We start from the raw sequence: 16701 nt of genomic DNA on the forward strand, positions 1-16701 counted from the left end.
CATACATACATACATCCATACATACATACATACATACATACATACATACATACATACATTGTGGCTGGAGCCTCTAGCTCTCCAGCGTTCCTCCGCCTGCACCAGCTGAGTGAAGCGAGCGCACACGGGAGGACTCGCTGTTGCAGTTCTTAGAAATTTAAAGCATCAATCAAAAATTGCATTATGAATATGGAAAAAAAAACATATAAGTTGCAGGACTACTGACAACTCTATGCAAAAGCTGGTGACTTATATGCCGGAAAGTATGGTAATTCTAATCATATTGATGAGCTGATGACTAAGAGTAAAGTGCATTGCTGCCATCTTTAAACAGCTTCATTAAAAACAAATGGGAGCTATTCATGCAGCTTATTGTTGCACAAACATTTACATCACTGTCAATTTTGCATTCCATGGTAATTCATATAAAATCGGTGGGTATATTGAAGCACACTTAGCAGCAGCAGCAGCTAGCTGTAGCACTGGGACACTCACAGCAAGAATCTTATACGTCTGTGAAAATAATAATAAAATACAACACTGGCCATGATGTAAAGGTCTATAAAACAGCTGTTTTTCCCTGTAAGAATTACCTGTACAGTGGTGCTTGAAAGTTTGTGAACTCTTTGTAATTTTCTATATTTCTGCATAAATATGACCTAAAACATCATCAGATTTTCACACAAGTCATAAAAAGTAGATAAAGAGAACCCAGATAAACAAACAAGACAAAAATATGATACTTGGTCATTTAATTATTCATGAAAATGATTCAATATTACATAATGGCGTCACAAACTTTCAAGCACCACAGTATAATCTTTTTGACCCGAGTTGTTTTAGCATATTATTTGTTCATTGCCTTTCCACAGAATCCCACTTTAAAATAACTTTCTCATAGAACCGAACGTGTTCATCTCAGGTTTCATTTAGAACCTGCTATAAACCAGATGAGTGTTTATGTCTTGACATGTAAACCATGTGAGATGTGGCTGATTTATTTTAATTTTACCTTGATTGTTAGTCCACATGTCTCCTATTTGTCAGCAGTATGTTCCTCCTTTAAGTTGAGACATGAAGTCGTTCACGTTTAAACCAACAGATTAGAGGTCGGCGTGATGTAGGCTGCGGCACCAGCACTTCACAAACCTGTCATCATCTTTCTAATGACCTGTCTGGCTTTCTAAAGCTTCTCTTGTCTGGTCAGACTGTCCTGTGAACAAAACAGAACTCTAAGTGTACATTTAAGATGCATCTCCATCAATCTTTGTATGTGGATTGTTTAGTTTTTCCTTACTAGATTCAGTAGGAATTTTATTAGCTCCAGGAAATATAGCCTAAATAAAAATCAAAGACGTGCTTTTATCTAATTTTGCCAAAGAAAGCATCAGTTTAGGCAACGGATGCAGATCAAGCTCAGTGGCGTTCGCTCTAAAAGCAAAAGGCAAAGCTTCTCTGGCCTCGGTCACACAGCACTTAAAGCATGTTTTTTTTCTTGTTGTGACCTCAGCATAATAAAAACCAGGTTGTTGAGAAGTGATTCACTTTAGTCTTCTGTCTCTAAAGGAGCGTTGCATTTCAAAACAACTCACGGAGCCTATAGACATGCTGTGTTTTATTGGTTTTTCCACGAAGACAGAAAGCCAGTGGTTGTTGGCGTCAGAGCTGGAGAGGCAGAGACAGACGCACATGTTCATTCCTCAAACAGCTACAAAGAGCCAATTCTTAGGCTCCACCTGCCTGCATAAATCTCCAGTTCTGCAGCTGACTGGGAGCGTCTGAGGCCAAACCACTCTGTATCACTCCCACAGCTTCTCCGTGGGCCCTCCCACGCTGTCACGTGCACGCTTCCTCTCCCTTTCAGACGACTTGGGGAGGGTTTATCAGCATGCAAAACAGTTAGCGCCCAAAAAAGGCACTGAAATCCAAGCCCCGGACACAAGTAGGTGGTTCTAGTTTTGACTCATCTCACAGATCTCGTGTCTTGGGTCTCCAGTTTCACAATACAGGAAATGCTCACTGGTTGTTCCACAAAGCCCAACCCTCTGTTTTTAGGCCCGTCCAGGAGCTGCAGCATCTGAGCTCCCTCACATCAGCACTTATTACTGTCAGCCATGAAGACATTGTCCAGAGACACACATTAGGCCTGTCCAGGCTGATTCTTATGTGGAGCCTGCCACTCACCACACACACACACACACACACACGACCAAGAGTCAAAGGAGATGAGACCAGTCAAATCCAAGTGTCCCGTCACTCAGTGAATTTAATTTGATATGTGCCCACAGTTGTGTTAGTTAATAGAATTAGCCCCATGTCCAACAGATGTGTCTTTTTTCCTTGTTTCAGCAGCCAGCTCCTAATCCACCATCTGTTTCTGATGATCCTGTTCCCTGCTGCCGACAGCTAGACATGACAGTTTGACTAAAACACAGGCCCTGAAAGGAAAACGCCTTTGTTCCCTGTTGTGGGTTCAAGTGACCTCATTATCATCTTAAACCAGGCGTCTCTCTGCTGTCCAGTCTGTTGGTCCGTTTCATCACTAAACGGTGGTGGGATGTAACGAAGTACTTCATTACTGTACTTAAGTACATTTTTCATGTATCTGTACTTTACTTAAGTAGAGTTAAATGTGGGTACTTCTGACTTTTACTCCACTACATTTCACATGAAGTATCTGTACTTTCTACTGCGCTACATTTGTATAATGTGCTGTGTTACAAGTTACATTCACGTTGTGGGTTTTAAATTTGTTCGTTAGTTTGAAAGTAACCAACGGCGAGAGGGATGTTGGTTCATTGAATCACTGCAAAGTGGACAGGTGACGTTAGACCCGCTTTCAAGAAGAGCTGGACCAATGACGTATATTCTAGTATATACTAGTGTTGTAATCAAGACCACCTAACCCGAGACCAAGACAAGACCAAGACCTCAAGTCTTGGAGCTCAATCTTTTCACAGATTATCTGTCTTATACTGTCACGACATAGTGACAGTTTCAACAAATATGTAAAAAAACACAACTTTTCACCAAAAAAAATGTTTTTTTAATAAAAGTTACATACTGCAACTTTAAGTTTGCTTCTGAATGAATGTATCAGCTTTTATAAGTTTTCAAAGCTACATAACAAAGAAATCAGACATTCAGTGGTTTTTGCACAATAATTTTCATGTCATGTGACCCAGCGACACAAAACTCATGTTAAACTATTCTACTAGACCCGACAGACGAGGCACCCTCAGAAATGTTTTTAAACTGAGAAATAAATGGTGTCTTGTGTGTCAGGTCTATTAGAGGAGTTTAACAGTAGTTTTGTGTCAGTGGGTCAAATGATGTAAAATATATAAATTTTTGTTTCTGAAGAGTGTTTGGTTCGATAATTTGTTGACAGTCTCTAAGTGAACCATTACTTCTCGGAGGAGGGGCAGACTGAGCGCAGCTGACTGAAATCAGACTGCCTGCTTCGGATCAAATGAGAGGAACACACCACTGAAGCCACAGAGCTCGAACGTCCAACGTAAAAACGACAAACTGGAGTTGAAATGATCAGATATTCCTGTGTTCGGTCTAATGCTTCTTTTTTCAGGCAGACAACTTTTACTTAAATGTGTTTACTGCAGTTAAAATGACACACTGGTTTCACTTTGTGTTAAATAAAAACTTTCAAAGGTATAATCATTCCTCGTTCTTATTTTTATTAATGGCCTTTAACTCTGCAGGTCATCCCTGAAATTCAGATGCACAGAATCACAAGTCCAAGTGTGAACTGTGTCACAGAGTAAACACAATAAAAACATGTATTATCTGCAGCATTGTTCATTAAAATAACTCAACACTATTAATGTATACAGAAAATATACATACAACAGGCACTCAATGATACTGTAGACCATTGCATTAGGTAATACATTCAGCAAGTACTTTTACCTTAAGTAAACATTAATGTGGTACTTCTACTTTTACTAGAGTGCATTTTTGTCTGTTTCTTTGTACTTTTACTTTAAGTACAGTGTTTGAGTACTTTCTCCACCACTGTTAAATGGAGATTAAAGGACCAGGATTCCTTGAAGGAATGCGTATCACCCGCCCAAAGTTATGGACGGCAGCACTGTCTTGTGCTATGTTATGAAATTTATGTTTTCTAATGTCAGTTAGCTGTGGTGGCCATATTGAATGGGGTAGACTCCAAAAGTTAATCCATTTATAAATGTTCACCCACTGAGTTTCACTCCAACCCGTCCTCTCGTTCATGAGATATTTTGGTACAAACAAACACTCACACAGACAAACAGGTACAAAAATCATCGCTCTGGTTTCTGGCAATTAAAAAAAAAGATTTTTTTCAGTGATCCCATGAAAACTCTGAACACAGCAGAGGTGAAGGCGCACACCAACACTCACATGTGGCAGACGCGGTCCAGAAAGGTGCTGACCAGATTCTCATGCTTACTGCAGATGTCCTTCTGGAAGGAACTCTTCAACCAGTCCTCGATGTTGCACACCTGCAGCACCCTGCTGGAGTACCAGCAGATAGTCAAATACCGCAGCGAGGGTCCCAGCACAAAGTTGTCCCTTCGGAGCTGACACGGGGAGCTGAAGTGAAGCAGATTCCAGAGACAAGGGTCCAGGAAGACCTCACGCAGCTGAAGACAGGTAAGAGACAAGCTCCTGCGGCTGTCTTTGTCCAGGAAGGAGAAGAGGTGGAGGAGACACTCGCGGTTGAGCTGAGTGAGATGCATGCTGAGCGGTCCCCGAGGCGCTCACAGGGGGCCTCGTCCCCGGGGCAGCGGCAGGCCTGCTGGCAGGCTGCAACAATGAACCCCCAGCTTGTATTGTGTGGCCTAGATACATGATGCCCCCACAGGCGCACACGCATTCACGCGCTGACGGCCTGCACATATAAGGCGGTGGAGTCGAGGCTATTTTGGGAAGACAACTGCGATACGTTCAAAGATGGAAGTGTCTGAGCCACCCCTGACCATCTGTCACGGCTCTCAACAGGCGGTGAGCGCTGGACTGAGCCAGATGTTTACACCGTCCCGGCCTACTTCACAGAAACAGTCATGCCTCCAAAAGAATTTATATTTCCAAGCAAAATGTTCCTTTAAAAATGTTTTGCATCACTTGGCTGTTTGACTCTTCACAGTAATGTGTGTGTGGTTTGGCACTGCAAGACCTACAGAAACAAAGTGCCTGTTATTTGAGCTTAAAAAATGAGAATTTTCTGTGAGAGAAGACGGTTTTTAGAAATAAAATTAAAACAAAAGGTACCACTTTGCACATTTTAAGTATATGGGAAAAGAATAAAAAGATGCTCCCAAATTTTAATACCCACCATAGTGCAAAATATTAATAAGCTCAAATGAGCTGCGGTGAAGCAGACTGCAGGGATGTGTTTGACCTAAATGTGCACCTTTGTCAACAAGTAAAACTTATCCAGTGGAGGTGTTTACAACGGATCTAACTAAATGTTTCAGATCAGCAGACATGTTACTGTCAAAGATAACTGGAGAAAATACTAAATTCACTCCTCAAATGTGTTCATTCATTGGAGGAAAGAAAATCCAAACAACCTGGCCCTATGTGAGAACGTAACTGCCCCCTGTGGTGAACTCATAAATTAATTGTGAATACGTGGAGAGCTGAGTTCAGTGTCACTACCACACCCAGACCTGATTACTGCCAGGCCTGTGGAATCATGAAATAACATAAATAGATCCATTATAGAGAAAACACCTTCCCACGAGAGGCCAGCACACCAAAATTAGTCCAAGAGCACATTGACGACTAATCCAGGTCCCCTAAAAAAACAAAAAACATCTAAAGCCCGGCAGGCTTCACTTACATCAGTTAAAATCAGAGTTCATGATTCAGCAATATGAAACAGAGGGACGATGAAAATGGCCTCCAAGGGAGCGTTTCAGCGCTAAAAGTACAGCTGATCAAAAACAAAACAAAGGTCTGTCTCACATTTACCTAAACGACCCATCAGGACCATCCTCAAGACTTCGGGGAAGGAATTGTGGACTTTTCTCCGGTTGCTCCGGTTTCCTCCCACAGACCAAACATGCTTGTTAGACTGATGGAGACTCTGAATTGACCCTAGGTGGATTGAGCATGTGAATGGTTGTTTGTCTCGTTTGTCTGACCCTGTGATGGACTGGAGACCTGTCCAGGGTGTATCTCCCCCCCCCCCCCTCCACAGTGACTGCTGGACCCCTAGTGACCCCCGCGACCTAGAAGGGTAGAAGCAGGTAAAGATAACGGATGGATGAGATATGTGGAACTTGTGGAAGATATGTGTCTCGTTATAGGTATAATGGTCAAACGTGGTGGTGGTAGTGTGATGGTCTGGGGTGCATTGCTGCTTTGTGACTGCAGTTGTTGCTACTAATGGTGATAGATGATGATACATGAATGCTCCTGCAAGCACCTTGCAGGTGTGCTAAAATTCATAACTGACTGTAACTATCATATACCCATCACTGCACCCTGTATTCACTGGTTAACTGGTCAGTAACTTCATGCAGACTCTCACACTGGTACATTTTCATCTTTAAATCACTTTTTCATCTTGAAGGTGCCTTCATACATCTCCTCCTATGTGCCACTGCGTGAGTGCAGCTACAGCGTGCGCTCCCAAGACATCATTACCTGCAGTGTCCCTTCAGTGCAGACTGAACTTGGCAAAAAGACCGTCTCTTACTCCGCTCCAGTTTCCTGGAACACCTTGTAAAAAGATCTGAAGTGGTCGACTTTGACCACTCCAAGGGATTTTAAACAACTGTTAAGTTCATTACAACAATCAACGCAGACATGTTCCCGTTTTTAGTACTTTACATCGTTTTATAATGGAGCTTGTTTTTGTTTCATGTGTATATAATTTATTTTTATTTATTGTTCATATTATGTGCTTTTTATATGATTGTCTATTGTTGTCTGTGTTCTTTGTTTAAATCAGGTCTCTCTTGTATATTAGTCCTCGAGGCTCAATGAGACTAAGCTGTAGAAATAAAGGTTGAATGAGTAGGAGCAGGTTGGTCGGGGCAGCGCTTCCCTTCATAAATGAAATCTTTTAAAACAGTTTCACATCGACTCAAATGATCTTTATTTGAAATGTGACAAAAATAAACAATCAGAAGAAATGTGTGCAAATAGTTTGTCGCAGCACAGGATCTTTAATGGATGTTACTGGTCTCAAAAAGGGGAGACATTTTACAAACACCTGACAAGTTGAGACGTTTGAACTATCTATTTTTTATTTCAGTGGATTGCCAAATTTTTAAAACGGCAAACAAAATTATTGAAATAATGTTTATATTGGCAAAATTAAAAGGTAATACATTGACATCCGAACCTTTGCAGACGTCTCTGACCAGTTTTTGCAGCATTTTATTGAAGTCATAATTGCTATGAACTTTCTGAAATCTTGAAAACTGTAATAACGGACTTCTGAACTGACCAGAAGGGACACCTTCCTGTCACCCGTCAGTGAATGTGAAACACTAAACCATCTAATCAGTCTTCGTCCAGCCTTTTGGACTAGAAATGTGTAAGTATTTTACAGCTATAGTCAGAACACGTGAAACTTTTCAGTATAATACAGTTGAACATTTTGCTAGAACTGTTTCAATGTTTATATTCCTGTATTACTTTCTTTAATAAAAAATAGAAATATTTAAACCTTTGTGGTATGTAAAAAAAACCATTTTGATAATTTAAAATCAGCACGGTCACTTGAAGCTCCTGCAGTTTCTGGCCAAAAAGTTTATTTTTTAATGACGACAAAGTCCCAGATGTGGACATTTTGACAATAAGCATTTTTCAAGTTTTACACCAATGTAGCAAAGTTACAGAAGACATGACTCTGGACCAAATTACTCTTCAGCTAAATGTAGAATTTAAAAAAAAACAAACAAATTATTTGCTCATTTAAGAGTCTAGCTTCAACCCCTAAATTCAGAGCAAAATTAACCCGTGTAGACAAAATGAAACAGTTATTACAGGAATGTATTTACAAGGATAGACTACTGTATTAAATTACATAAACTTCAGAACAAATCACCGAGCGAGTCACCTTTAGGACAGTAGAACAGCTGAGTCATGTTTAGCAATTACACACAACTTCAGAGTCCTGACCTGATCAGTTATGCGGGACTTTGACTAAAGCAACATAGTAAACCGTGACTCAGCGTTTGCTCAACAGGAGGATGAACTGATGACAAAACATCATTAGCCTCTACATTTGTCGTTACGCTACACCTTCTTCCAGGTATGTCCTGTTCAACTCATCAACATATAAAAAGTCAGATGATAACGTCCCGTCCTCTGACTCACTGTGTCCTCAAGCAGAACTCTGACGCAACCAGAACAGTGCAGCGTGAGCACGTTATTGAGAGATGTCGAGTTTCTACCAGGAATAAAAAGAAGGGGAGGCCACTTGTGTCATTCACGAGGGCAGAGCGGAGCTGGCAGCCACCTGTGAGCTGGCCACGACCAGCAGCTGTTCCTCTGCATGCAGGAGCGCCTGTTCCTGCCAGAGCGAGGGCTGGCTGCATGGCACGTGTGCTGGGGGGAGCTCGATGTGCATGTGTGCCTGGGCGTGGGTGGAGAGCTCTGCTGAAGGCTAAAGGCAGGCAACAGGAGGAACTGGGTCTCCTCTAAAATCACATTTGAACATAAAGACTGTGCAGCATTCAAAAAAGACAACAAAAAAAAAGTACAAGTTTAATTTTGTATTTTCTACACTTTCTTTGACAAATTTTCATTAAGAGGCAGCAACTTCTATGTGAGCTTTTTGAATTTAAAAGATTACATAAGACATTAGCAGCTTGCAGATGAGACGCTTTTAATCAGTCGTTAATGGTTGGGTTTGTTTTTAACTAGACTGAGTCACGAACAGCCGAGGCAGGATTCAGAGTCCAATAATAAAAACTGCAACACAAACGTAGCAATCAAAAAGTCTCATTTGTATTCTGACACGGAGGCATCGTACATGTTTTAGTTATGGTGACAGTCCGATCAAAACCAGTTTACATTAAATGACGCAGAGCCTTTAACAAAGACCAGAATCTATTAAAAATTATCAAATCCTTTACACAGTTTGTGTTCAAATAGTTAAACTGTTTTAAACGTGCAAATGAGCACCTCAAAGTCAAAAGATTTTTCTGAATATTACTGAAAATCAAAGTACATTAAAAAAAGAAAGCGCTACATAAAACAACTGAAATGCCCAGTATACTGTAACACTGCTGTCACACAATGTCAGGTCATTAAAAACAACCAACTGAGGTTTCTCAAGTTTACCTTTTTTTTGTTGTTGCTTTAAACAAACGTTTGGAATCTGTTACAGAGACGTCTCTTAATACATCAAGAAAAATAAGACACATATAAAGCAAGACTCAAACAAGATGATTAAAAAAACACAAGACGGACGCAAACATTAAAAGAGAGAATGAATCATTATAATAATCAAGCATCGTGACGCATCACAAGTACTGAGGTGGAGCCCAAATGAAGTGCTGAGCCGACGTGAGGCAGTAAATGTGACAGGGTCACGGTGCAGCAGCTTCTAAAGCTGCCCCCGTCTCCTCTGAGGTACCTCCATCTGCCGCAGCCTCCTCGGACACGTCGTCAGCCTCGTTCAGTCCAGCTGTGTAGACACCTGTGTCCTCTTGGGCTTTTTCATCAGACACGTCTGTTTGTGTGGCTGCTCCATCTATCAGCGTCACTTCAGTGGCTACGGTGTCTGCAGCAGCGTTGCTCTGAGAAACTACTTCTGACAAAACGCCGGCCGCTGCGTCCACATCAGGCGGATTTGTAGCTGTGCTGTCAGTGGCAATCTTGTCCACGTCCTCTTGCCCGGTCCTCTCCACGTAGAAGAGGATGTAGGCCTTGGCCTTCCTCACCGTGTCCTCAGTGGTTAGAGTCACTGTGCTGTCATTGAAGTGGTACCAGCGGCCCTCGTGGCTGCCGTATGCTGTATAATGCCCTGATCCAACCCTGTGAAGGCACACACATTTATCACGTTGTCCCTTCAGGCTTTTTACAAGAATTCATTTATTGCTGGTGAAAGAAGACGGGAACATTCAGCAGAGTGTCACTGCCACCTACAGGCCACAGCTAAAATATCAACATGTTGATTTCCAGCAGGAACTCTAACATTTTATTGTCATGTGACTCAACCTCAGCTGCTCACAAAGTTTTTGACCAAAAAAAAAAAACAAAAAAAAAAACGGAGCTGAAATGTTTAAACAGTAACAAAATGACTCAAACAAAATCAACAGCTGGCAGGCAGATGATAAAGTACAGATGTGTGATTAAGTGTCAACATGTACAGTGCTTTGCGAAAGTATTCAGCCTCCTTGAACTTTTCATCCTTTTGCCACATTTCAGGCTTCAAACATAAAGATATAAAATTTTAATTTTTTGTGAAGAATCAACAACAAGTGGGACACAATCATGAAGTGGAATGAAATTTATTGGATGTGTCAAACTTTTTTAACAAATAAAAAATGAAAAGTGGGGTATGTAATATTATTGGGCCCCCTTGTGTTAATACTTTGTAGCGCCGCCTTTTGCTGCAGTTCCAGCTGCAAGTCTCTTGGGGTTTGTCTCTGTCAGTGTTGAACATGGAGACTGAAATTCTTGCCCATTCTTCTTTGTAAAACAGCTCGAGCTCAGTGAGGTTGGATGGAGAGCGTTTGTGAACAGCAGTCTTCAGCTCTTTCCACAGATTCTCAATTGGATTCAGGTCTGGACTTTGACTTGGCCATTCCAACACCTGGATACGTTTATTTGTGAACCATTCCATTGTAGATGTGTCTTTATGTTTTGGATCATTGTCTTGTTGGAAGATAAATCTCCGTCCCAGTCTCAGGTCTCTTGCAGACTCAAACAGGTTTTCTTCCAGAATGGTCCTGTATTTGGCCCCATCCATTTTCCCATCAATTCTGACCATCTTCCCTGTCCCTGCTGATGAAAAACAGGCCCAAACCATGATGCTGCCACCACCATGTTTGACAGTGGGGATGGTGTGTTCAGGGTGATGAGCTGTGTTGCTTTTATGCCAAACATATCGTTTTACATTGTGGTCAAACAGTTTGATTTTGGTTTCATCTGACCAGAGCACCTTCTTCCACATGTTTGGTGTGTCTCCCAGGTGCTTGTGACAAACTTTAAACAACATTTTTTATGGATATCTTTGAGAAATGGCTTTCTTCTTGCCACTCTTCCATAAAGGCCAGATTTGTGCAGTGTACGACTGATTGTTGTCCTATGGACAGACTCTCCCACCTCAGCTGTAGATCTCTGCAGTTCATCCAGAGTGATCATGGGCCTCTTGGCTGCATCTCTGATCAGTTTTCTCCTTGTTCCAGATGAAAGTTTAGAGGGACGGCCGGGTCTTGGTAGATTTGCAGTGGTCTGATACTCCTTCCATTTCAATATGATTGCTTGCACAGTGCTCCTTGGGATGTTTAAGCTTGGGAAATCTTTTTGTATCCAAATCCAGCTTTAAACTTCTCCACAACAGTATCTTGGACCTGCCTGGTGTGTTCCTTGGTCTTCATGATGCTCTCTGCGCTTTGAACAGAACCCTGAGACTATCACAGAGCAGGTGCATTTATACGGAGACTTGATTACACACAGGTGGACTCTATTTATCATCATCAGTCATTTGGGACAACATTGGATCATTCATAGATCCTCACTGAACTTCTGGAGTGAGTTTGCTGCACTGAAAGTAAAGGGGCCGAATAATATTGCACGCCCCACTTTTCAGTTTTTTATTTGTCAAAAAAGTTTGACACATCCAATAAATTTCATTCCACTTCACGATTGTGTCCCACTTGTTGTTGATTCTTCACAAAAAATTAAAATTATATATCTTTATGTTTGAAGCCTGAAATGTGGCAAAAGGTTGAAAAGTTCAAGGGGGCCCAATACTTTTGCAAGGCACTGTATCTCTTAGATACACTAACTTTGGAAAAGCCTTCAAACAAGTCTAACATTATAAGTTACTGCAACATGAAAACAGTGACTGTCAAAAAATAAAAAAGGTTATAACTTAAGGAGTAAGCCAAATGCAGCTTTAAATATACCTTTTCTCTCTGTGCTGTAATAGTACACCTCTCAAGTAGTTACTTTTAAATTATAGCAACTTTGGCCAGTTTTTGTCATCAAAACCTGAGTAAATCATAGCGTCAAGCCTGAAAAATGAAAAACATCTACTCACCCCGACCCATGATGCACCACGACTGCCACAAGGTCGTACAGGCAGCTTCCTGGTAATGAGTTCTCCGGCTGAAAGCATTTAAAAGAGCAGGAGGTGAATTTCTTTCAAAAAGCTAAAATGCTCTTTTGATTGTATGCACACCACCAAGCTGCAGGATCCAAACTGAACATCTGCATGTGTGGACACACGATTCCCTTCACTTCTAGGCACAAAACCAAGTTCAACATAAAATAATGTGAGTCTTGTCTAGAAATGAATGCTGGGTCCACACTTGGCTGCAGTACATACCTGCCCAAAGACAGTCACCAAGCTGAACGGCTACAGCAGGAAAATGTTGCATTCACATAAAATCTTAAAGTCATTCAAATGAAAAACAAAGAAATTTAGACATTTTTGGTACAACGTGCAAATTTTAGGATTTAGGAAGTTTATTTGTGAAAAACATGCAATAAAGATAAAAAAATTAAAAAAATCAAATTAGGCTTGTTCTCTAAACAAAAAGGTCTAGATGAACTAACATTAAGCACAACTTTTCATAAATACTTATTGTGATGAAACAGTTTAGCACTAACTTGTGTTGAAGGTTCTCAACATTCAGACACTTCAGTTAACTGGTTTTAATCTATAATCGGGGCTCTTGTCTTGTTCCAGAAGATAATCACAAACAGGAGACAAGAAACAAGTCTGTTATTACCTGGGACAATAAACAACTGCTAAGTAATTACCGGTATCGAGCAAAAACATGAATCATCAGTTGTAACATCTTGTAAAGTCATGCTGGCAGGACACCCAGCATCAACCGGGTCAAAGAACGAATCAAACATTTGCTACAGATGGTTCAACAGCAACTGTTCACGGCAAATTAACAGTTTCCCTTTGCATGTAGAGAGAATCAAGGAATGTGTTCACAGTGAAAAGATGCTCATTTTGCTGAATTAGCTCATGGAAAGGTCAACTGTTTGAATAAATGGATAGTTACCGTATCGCCTGCCACCAAAGGCAGAGCGACAATGCTTTTGCTCGTCTCTGTGCGGTTGTTTGTAACATTAGATAAATGAACCACTGAACAGCTTAATGAAAACACGCAAAAAATAATCCTTGAACTACATCTGATCAACTTTTGGAGTCAACTAGATTCAAGATGGCCACCTCCACTAATCAATATTAGCCAACCCATAAGTGGCTCTAAGTCAGTGTTTGACGTGGCAGCAGCTGTGTCGTCAACACAAAGAGATAAACGGTGAAAGAGATCCAACGTGAAAGGCAGCAGGGATATGCTTTATTATCTTGTTCACATCTGTTTTGTGCACAACTTAAAATGCAGATGTTTAATCGATCATCATACTTTAATAAACATATAAACTGGTTAATTAGTGAGACTCTGATGTTAGTTAAGTGTTTTCTCTATAAAAGCTTTCCAACATTTTATTGCATTTTGAAGTTTTTCCTCTTATTATTGGCGTTATTTTCAAATAATTGCTTGAGCAAACTTTTCATTTTACTATTAATTTTAACACAAGTGGACAAAGACATAAACCAGTTTTATCTGTAAGGATATTAATTTTTCTCTGGTCCTGTTTGTGACACCATTCTGATTACCACCACACAGCAGCAGCTTATTACACCAACCTGAACTAAAGATTCGCACCATTCATGACAGAACAGCCATTCCTCTGAACTACTGCTGATTCACTCCATTTTTCATCAAGACAATTAAAATCTACTGTAAAATTCTGTGATCACTTCTGTTTCAAGCCATTTTCATTTTACACAAAGGAGCTATAAGAATTATTAGTAGTATAGTGCCACGTGAAGGATGTCTAATATTTTTTGTTTTCAATTTGGAGATGTTCAAGCCTAAGTTGTTTGTCTGTAGTTATTTTACGTTTTTTTAAATAAGAGGCAGATATTATAAGAACTATTTTCTTCTGTCCGCACCCTTTTCATTCAATGTTTTTTTTCTTTTTGATGAATTTGTTTCGTTGATGTATTTATTTAATTGAATTAATAAATAAATGAAAAATAAATAAATAAAGCTCACCTCAAGTAAGTAGCCCCTCATGTCCAGGTCCTTCAGTGGAAACTCCACATAAGTGTCCACCTTGTTTCTCAAAAAGGCAGTCCAGTGGAACCGTTTTAGATGCAAACACAGAACCTGCCATTAAAAACAAACAAACAAAAAAAAAAACATGTATTGTAAATAAAATATATCTTTCCAAGCTACAGGTTTCTTAGAATAAACTGTAAAAAAAAATGTGAAAATAATTAATAAAATGGAATATAAATGTCTTCTTCGTACTTTTGGCAGCTTCTGGATCCAGAACTTCTTAGTTGATTTCTGGCGTTTCTTACATTTATGGCAATAATACAGCTCAGTTTCATCAAGTTCTTCCAGGTCGGTGAAGCTACGCAAGCAGTCTAAAAGAAACAAAGAATCCTTGTTAATTTCATTGTTGTGCGTTTTAAATGTGATGTAAACGCATCCTAAAAAGTTCAACCAATTCTTTCCTTGGACATGAAGAAATTTACCTCGTAAAGTGCACGTTGGACCTGGCTCCTGGTCCTTACTTCTCCTTTGTCTGAACTGACTGGGAATGTCTAAAGACAGATCTGAGTCAAAAAGAAACGACGTTTAGTTTTACGTTTTACTCTGTATCAAACCAGTATGAATTTTATCATCACGAGCGACATGGAGTAAAAACTTTAATGCTTCTCCTTCAAAGTTCAGAAAAATTTGACTAAAAGAACAAAACAACCACCCAATTTTCTTTAACAATCTGTACAGTTTGCAGCTTTTCTTACCAAGAAATGGATCAAACTTGCGAGATTCTGTCCCACATATCAGGCAGTTGACTTCGTTCTGAAGTACACCACCAAAAATGGATGTGACAACACTGGCAGGACCATTTCTGTCAAATGATCAACAAGCACAAACTTGTGATAATCATTTAATGCACACTCATTAAAAACCTGAGAAGTTTAATCAATAAAAAAAAGAAAACAGTACAACACCAAATGTTTTAAATGAGTCATTTAAAGAAACATTTAGGCTGCTTCAAAACAAGTTATTTAAATAAGTTAAAATCAACGTTAAAAAAGCCCATTTGAATCAATATAGTTAGTGTTGACAACTAAAAGAATGAGCTACATGAGCAGAAGAATTAAAAAAATTAAGGTGTCTCAACCACAGCAACAATAACAAGTCAAAGGTAGATGAACTCACATGAAACACTTGCTCTCTGAGTTGGAGAGTCTGCCTCCATCCTGAGGGGGGACTGGGTGAGACGCCCCGTTGCGACTGTACTGGAGCTCCCTGTGGAGATGGTCTAGCAGGTAACGCATGAATTCATGGGCATCCTGCTGCTGATAGCCTCTGTGTAACACATGCAAAGCTTTTTGGAGCAGTACTGTAATGACGGCAGCTTTGAAAGAAAGAACTACTTAAAGTTCAGCATTAGCTGCTTGAAGCTGTCAGCAGACATGATCTACCTGAAACTTGGCATGATTTTCCATATGGTATAAAATAAGGAGTCTGGACTGAAGGCGGTCTGGTTTCCTTGCCACAGGGAGCAAAGAGTTTTCCTGAACTCCTCCACCAACGAGCTGTTCACCAGAAAGACAAGGCAGCACAGTCAACAACAATCAGCTTCTAAAATATGCCCCTGCCAGTTCAACACTGTAAACCTACTGTTTGTTTATTAAACAGAGACATTAGACCTAATTTATGAACCTCTCACCACATTTTTATTTTTTTAATAATGGATCAAAAATAAAACCGTTAGCTCTATACTTGCAGAAAAGAAATCCATATATATATATGCCCAGAAAATTCTCCTTCCTGCAGAAGAGGACCTTACACACTGTTGTCCCCTTGGCTGCGGGTGTGGTACATCCGTCTTCCTGCCGTCTTACCGCTGCGTAGAGCCACTGCAGGCAGCTCCTTAAAATAACAGCTGAACTGCTCGATGTTGCTGTCAAACAAACACATTTTGTGACGACATCAGTTATTGTGACACTCGACATCAAGCACCAGACAAGACTGTAGGGGGACGAACGTCTTTTTTTTTTTTTACATTCTAATAATAAGCTGCTGGGTCATTGGTTGACAATACAGAATTTAATTTGCAAATTGTCAAAATACAGAAACATGTTCATAAAAATAATTTTGAAAAACTATTTCTAGGGATACAAAGTTTGTTTTCTCAGTCATCCAGGTATATAACAACAAAAAAGGTTGAATCATGTCATCTGGACTTCGTTTTTTTTGTTAAAAAGAAACGTTTCGCCCCTCATCCAAGAGGCTTCGTCAGTCTGAGGCCTAGCCATCTGGTATTACCCAGAAGCCACCCTGACTCTTGTGTTTCAAGCCTGCCTCAGATACCCCTGAAGTCTGGCCTTTTCACTAATGGTTTCAAAAACACAAAGTTTGTTTTCTCAGTCATCCAGGTATATAACAACAAAAAAGG

The 16701-nt window shown here is 40.2% G+C and overlaps 2 protein-coding genes across 2 annotated transcripts in view; both read right to left on the minus strand.

Annotated features, from left to right (window-relative positions):
- The window catches only part of fbxl22 (F-box and leucine-rich repeat protein 22), a 7856-nt gene extending 3117 nt beyond the window's left edge, over positions 1–4739 (minus strand). The window contains exon 1 of the mRNA XM_037682921.1: positions 4402–4739. Within this exon, the coding sequence (XP_037538849.1) occupies positions 4402–4739 (338 nt within the window). The remainder of the gene's footprint in view (positions 1–4401) is intronic.
- Positions 4740–9554: 4815 nt separating this feature from the next.
- The window catches only part of usp3 (ubiquitin specific peptidase 3), a 23367-nt gene continuing 16220 nt past the window's right edge, over positions 9555–16701 (minus strand). Inside the window, exons 7-15 of the mRNA XM_037682922.1 lie at positions 16093–16206; positions 15725–15838; positions 15459–15608; positions 15038–15144; positions 14765–14845; positions 14535–14653; positions 14277–14390; positions 12236–12303; positions 9555–10002 (exon numbers count right to left, since the gene is read on the minus strand). Of these exons, the coding sequence (XP_037538850.1) occupies positions 9555–10002; positions 12236–12303; positions 14277–14390; positions 14535–14653; positions 14765–14845; positions 15038–15144; positions 15459–15608; positions 15725–15838; positions 16093–16206 (1315 nt within the window). The remainder of the gene's footprint in view (positions 10003–12235; positions 12304–14276; positions 14391–14534; positions 14654–14764; positions 14846–15037; positions 15145–15458; positions 15609–15724; positions 15839–16092; positions 16207–16701) is intronic.

This window comes from Nematolebias whitei, chromosome 10 (genome assembly GCF_014905685.2).
Source record: "Nematolebias whitei isolate Nwh7 chromosome 10, NemWhi1, whole genome shotgun sequence".
In the NCBI taxonomy this organism is placed as follows: Eukaryota; Metazoa; Chordata; class Actinopteri; order Cyprinodontiformes; family Rivulidae; genus Nematolebias; species Nematolebias whitei.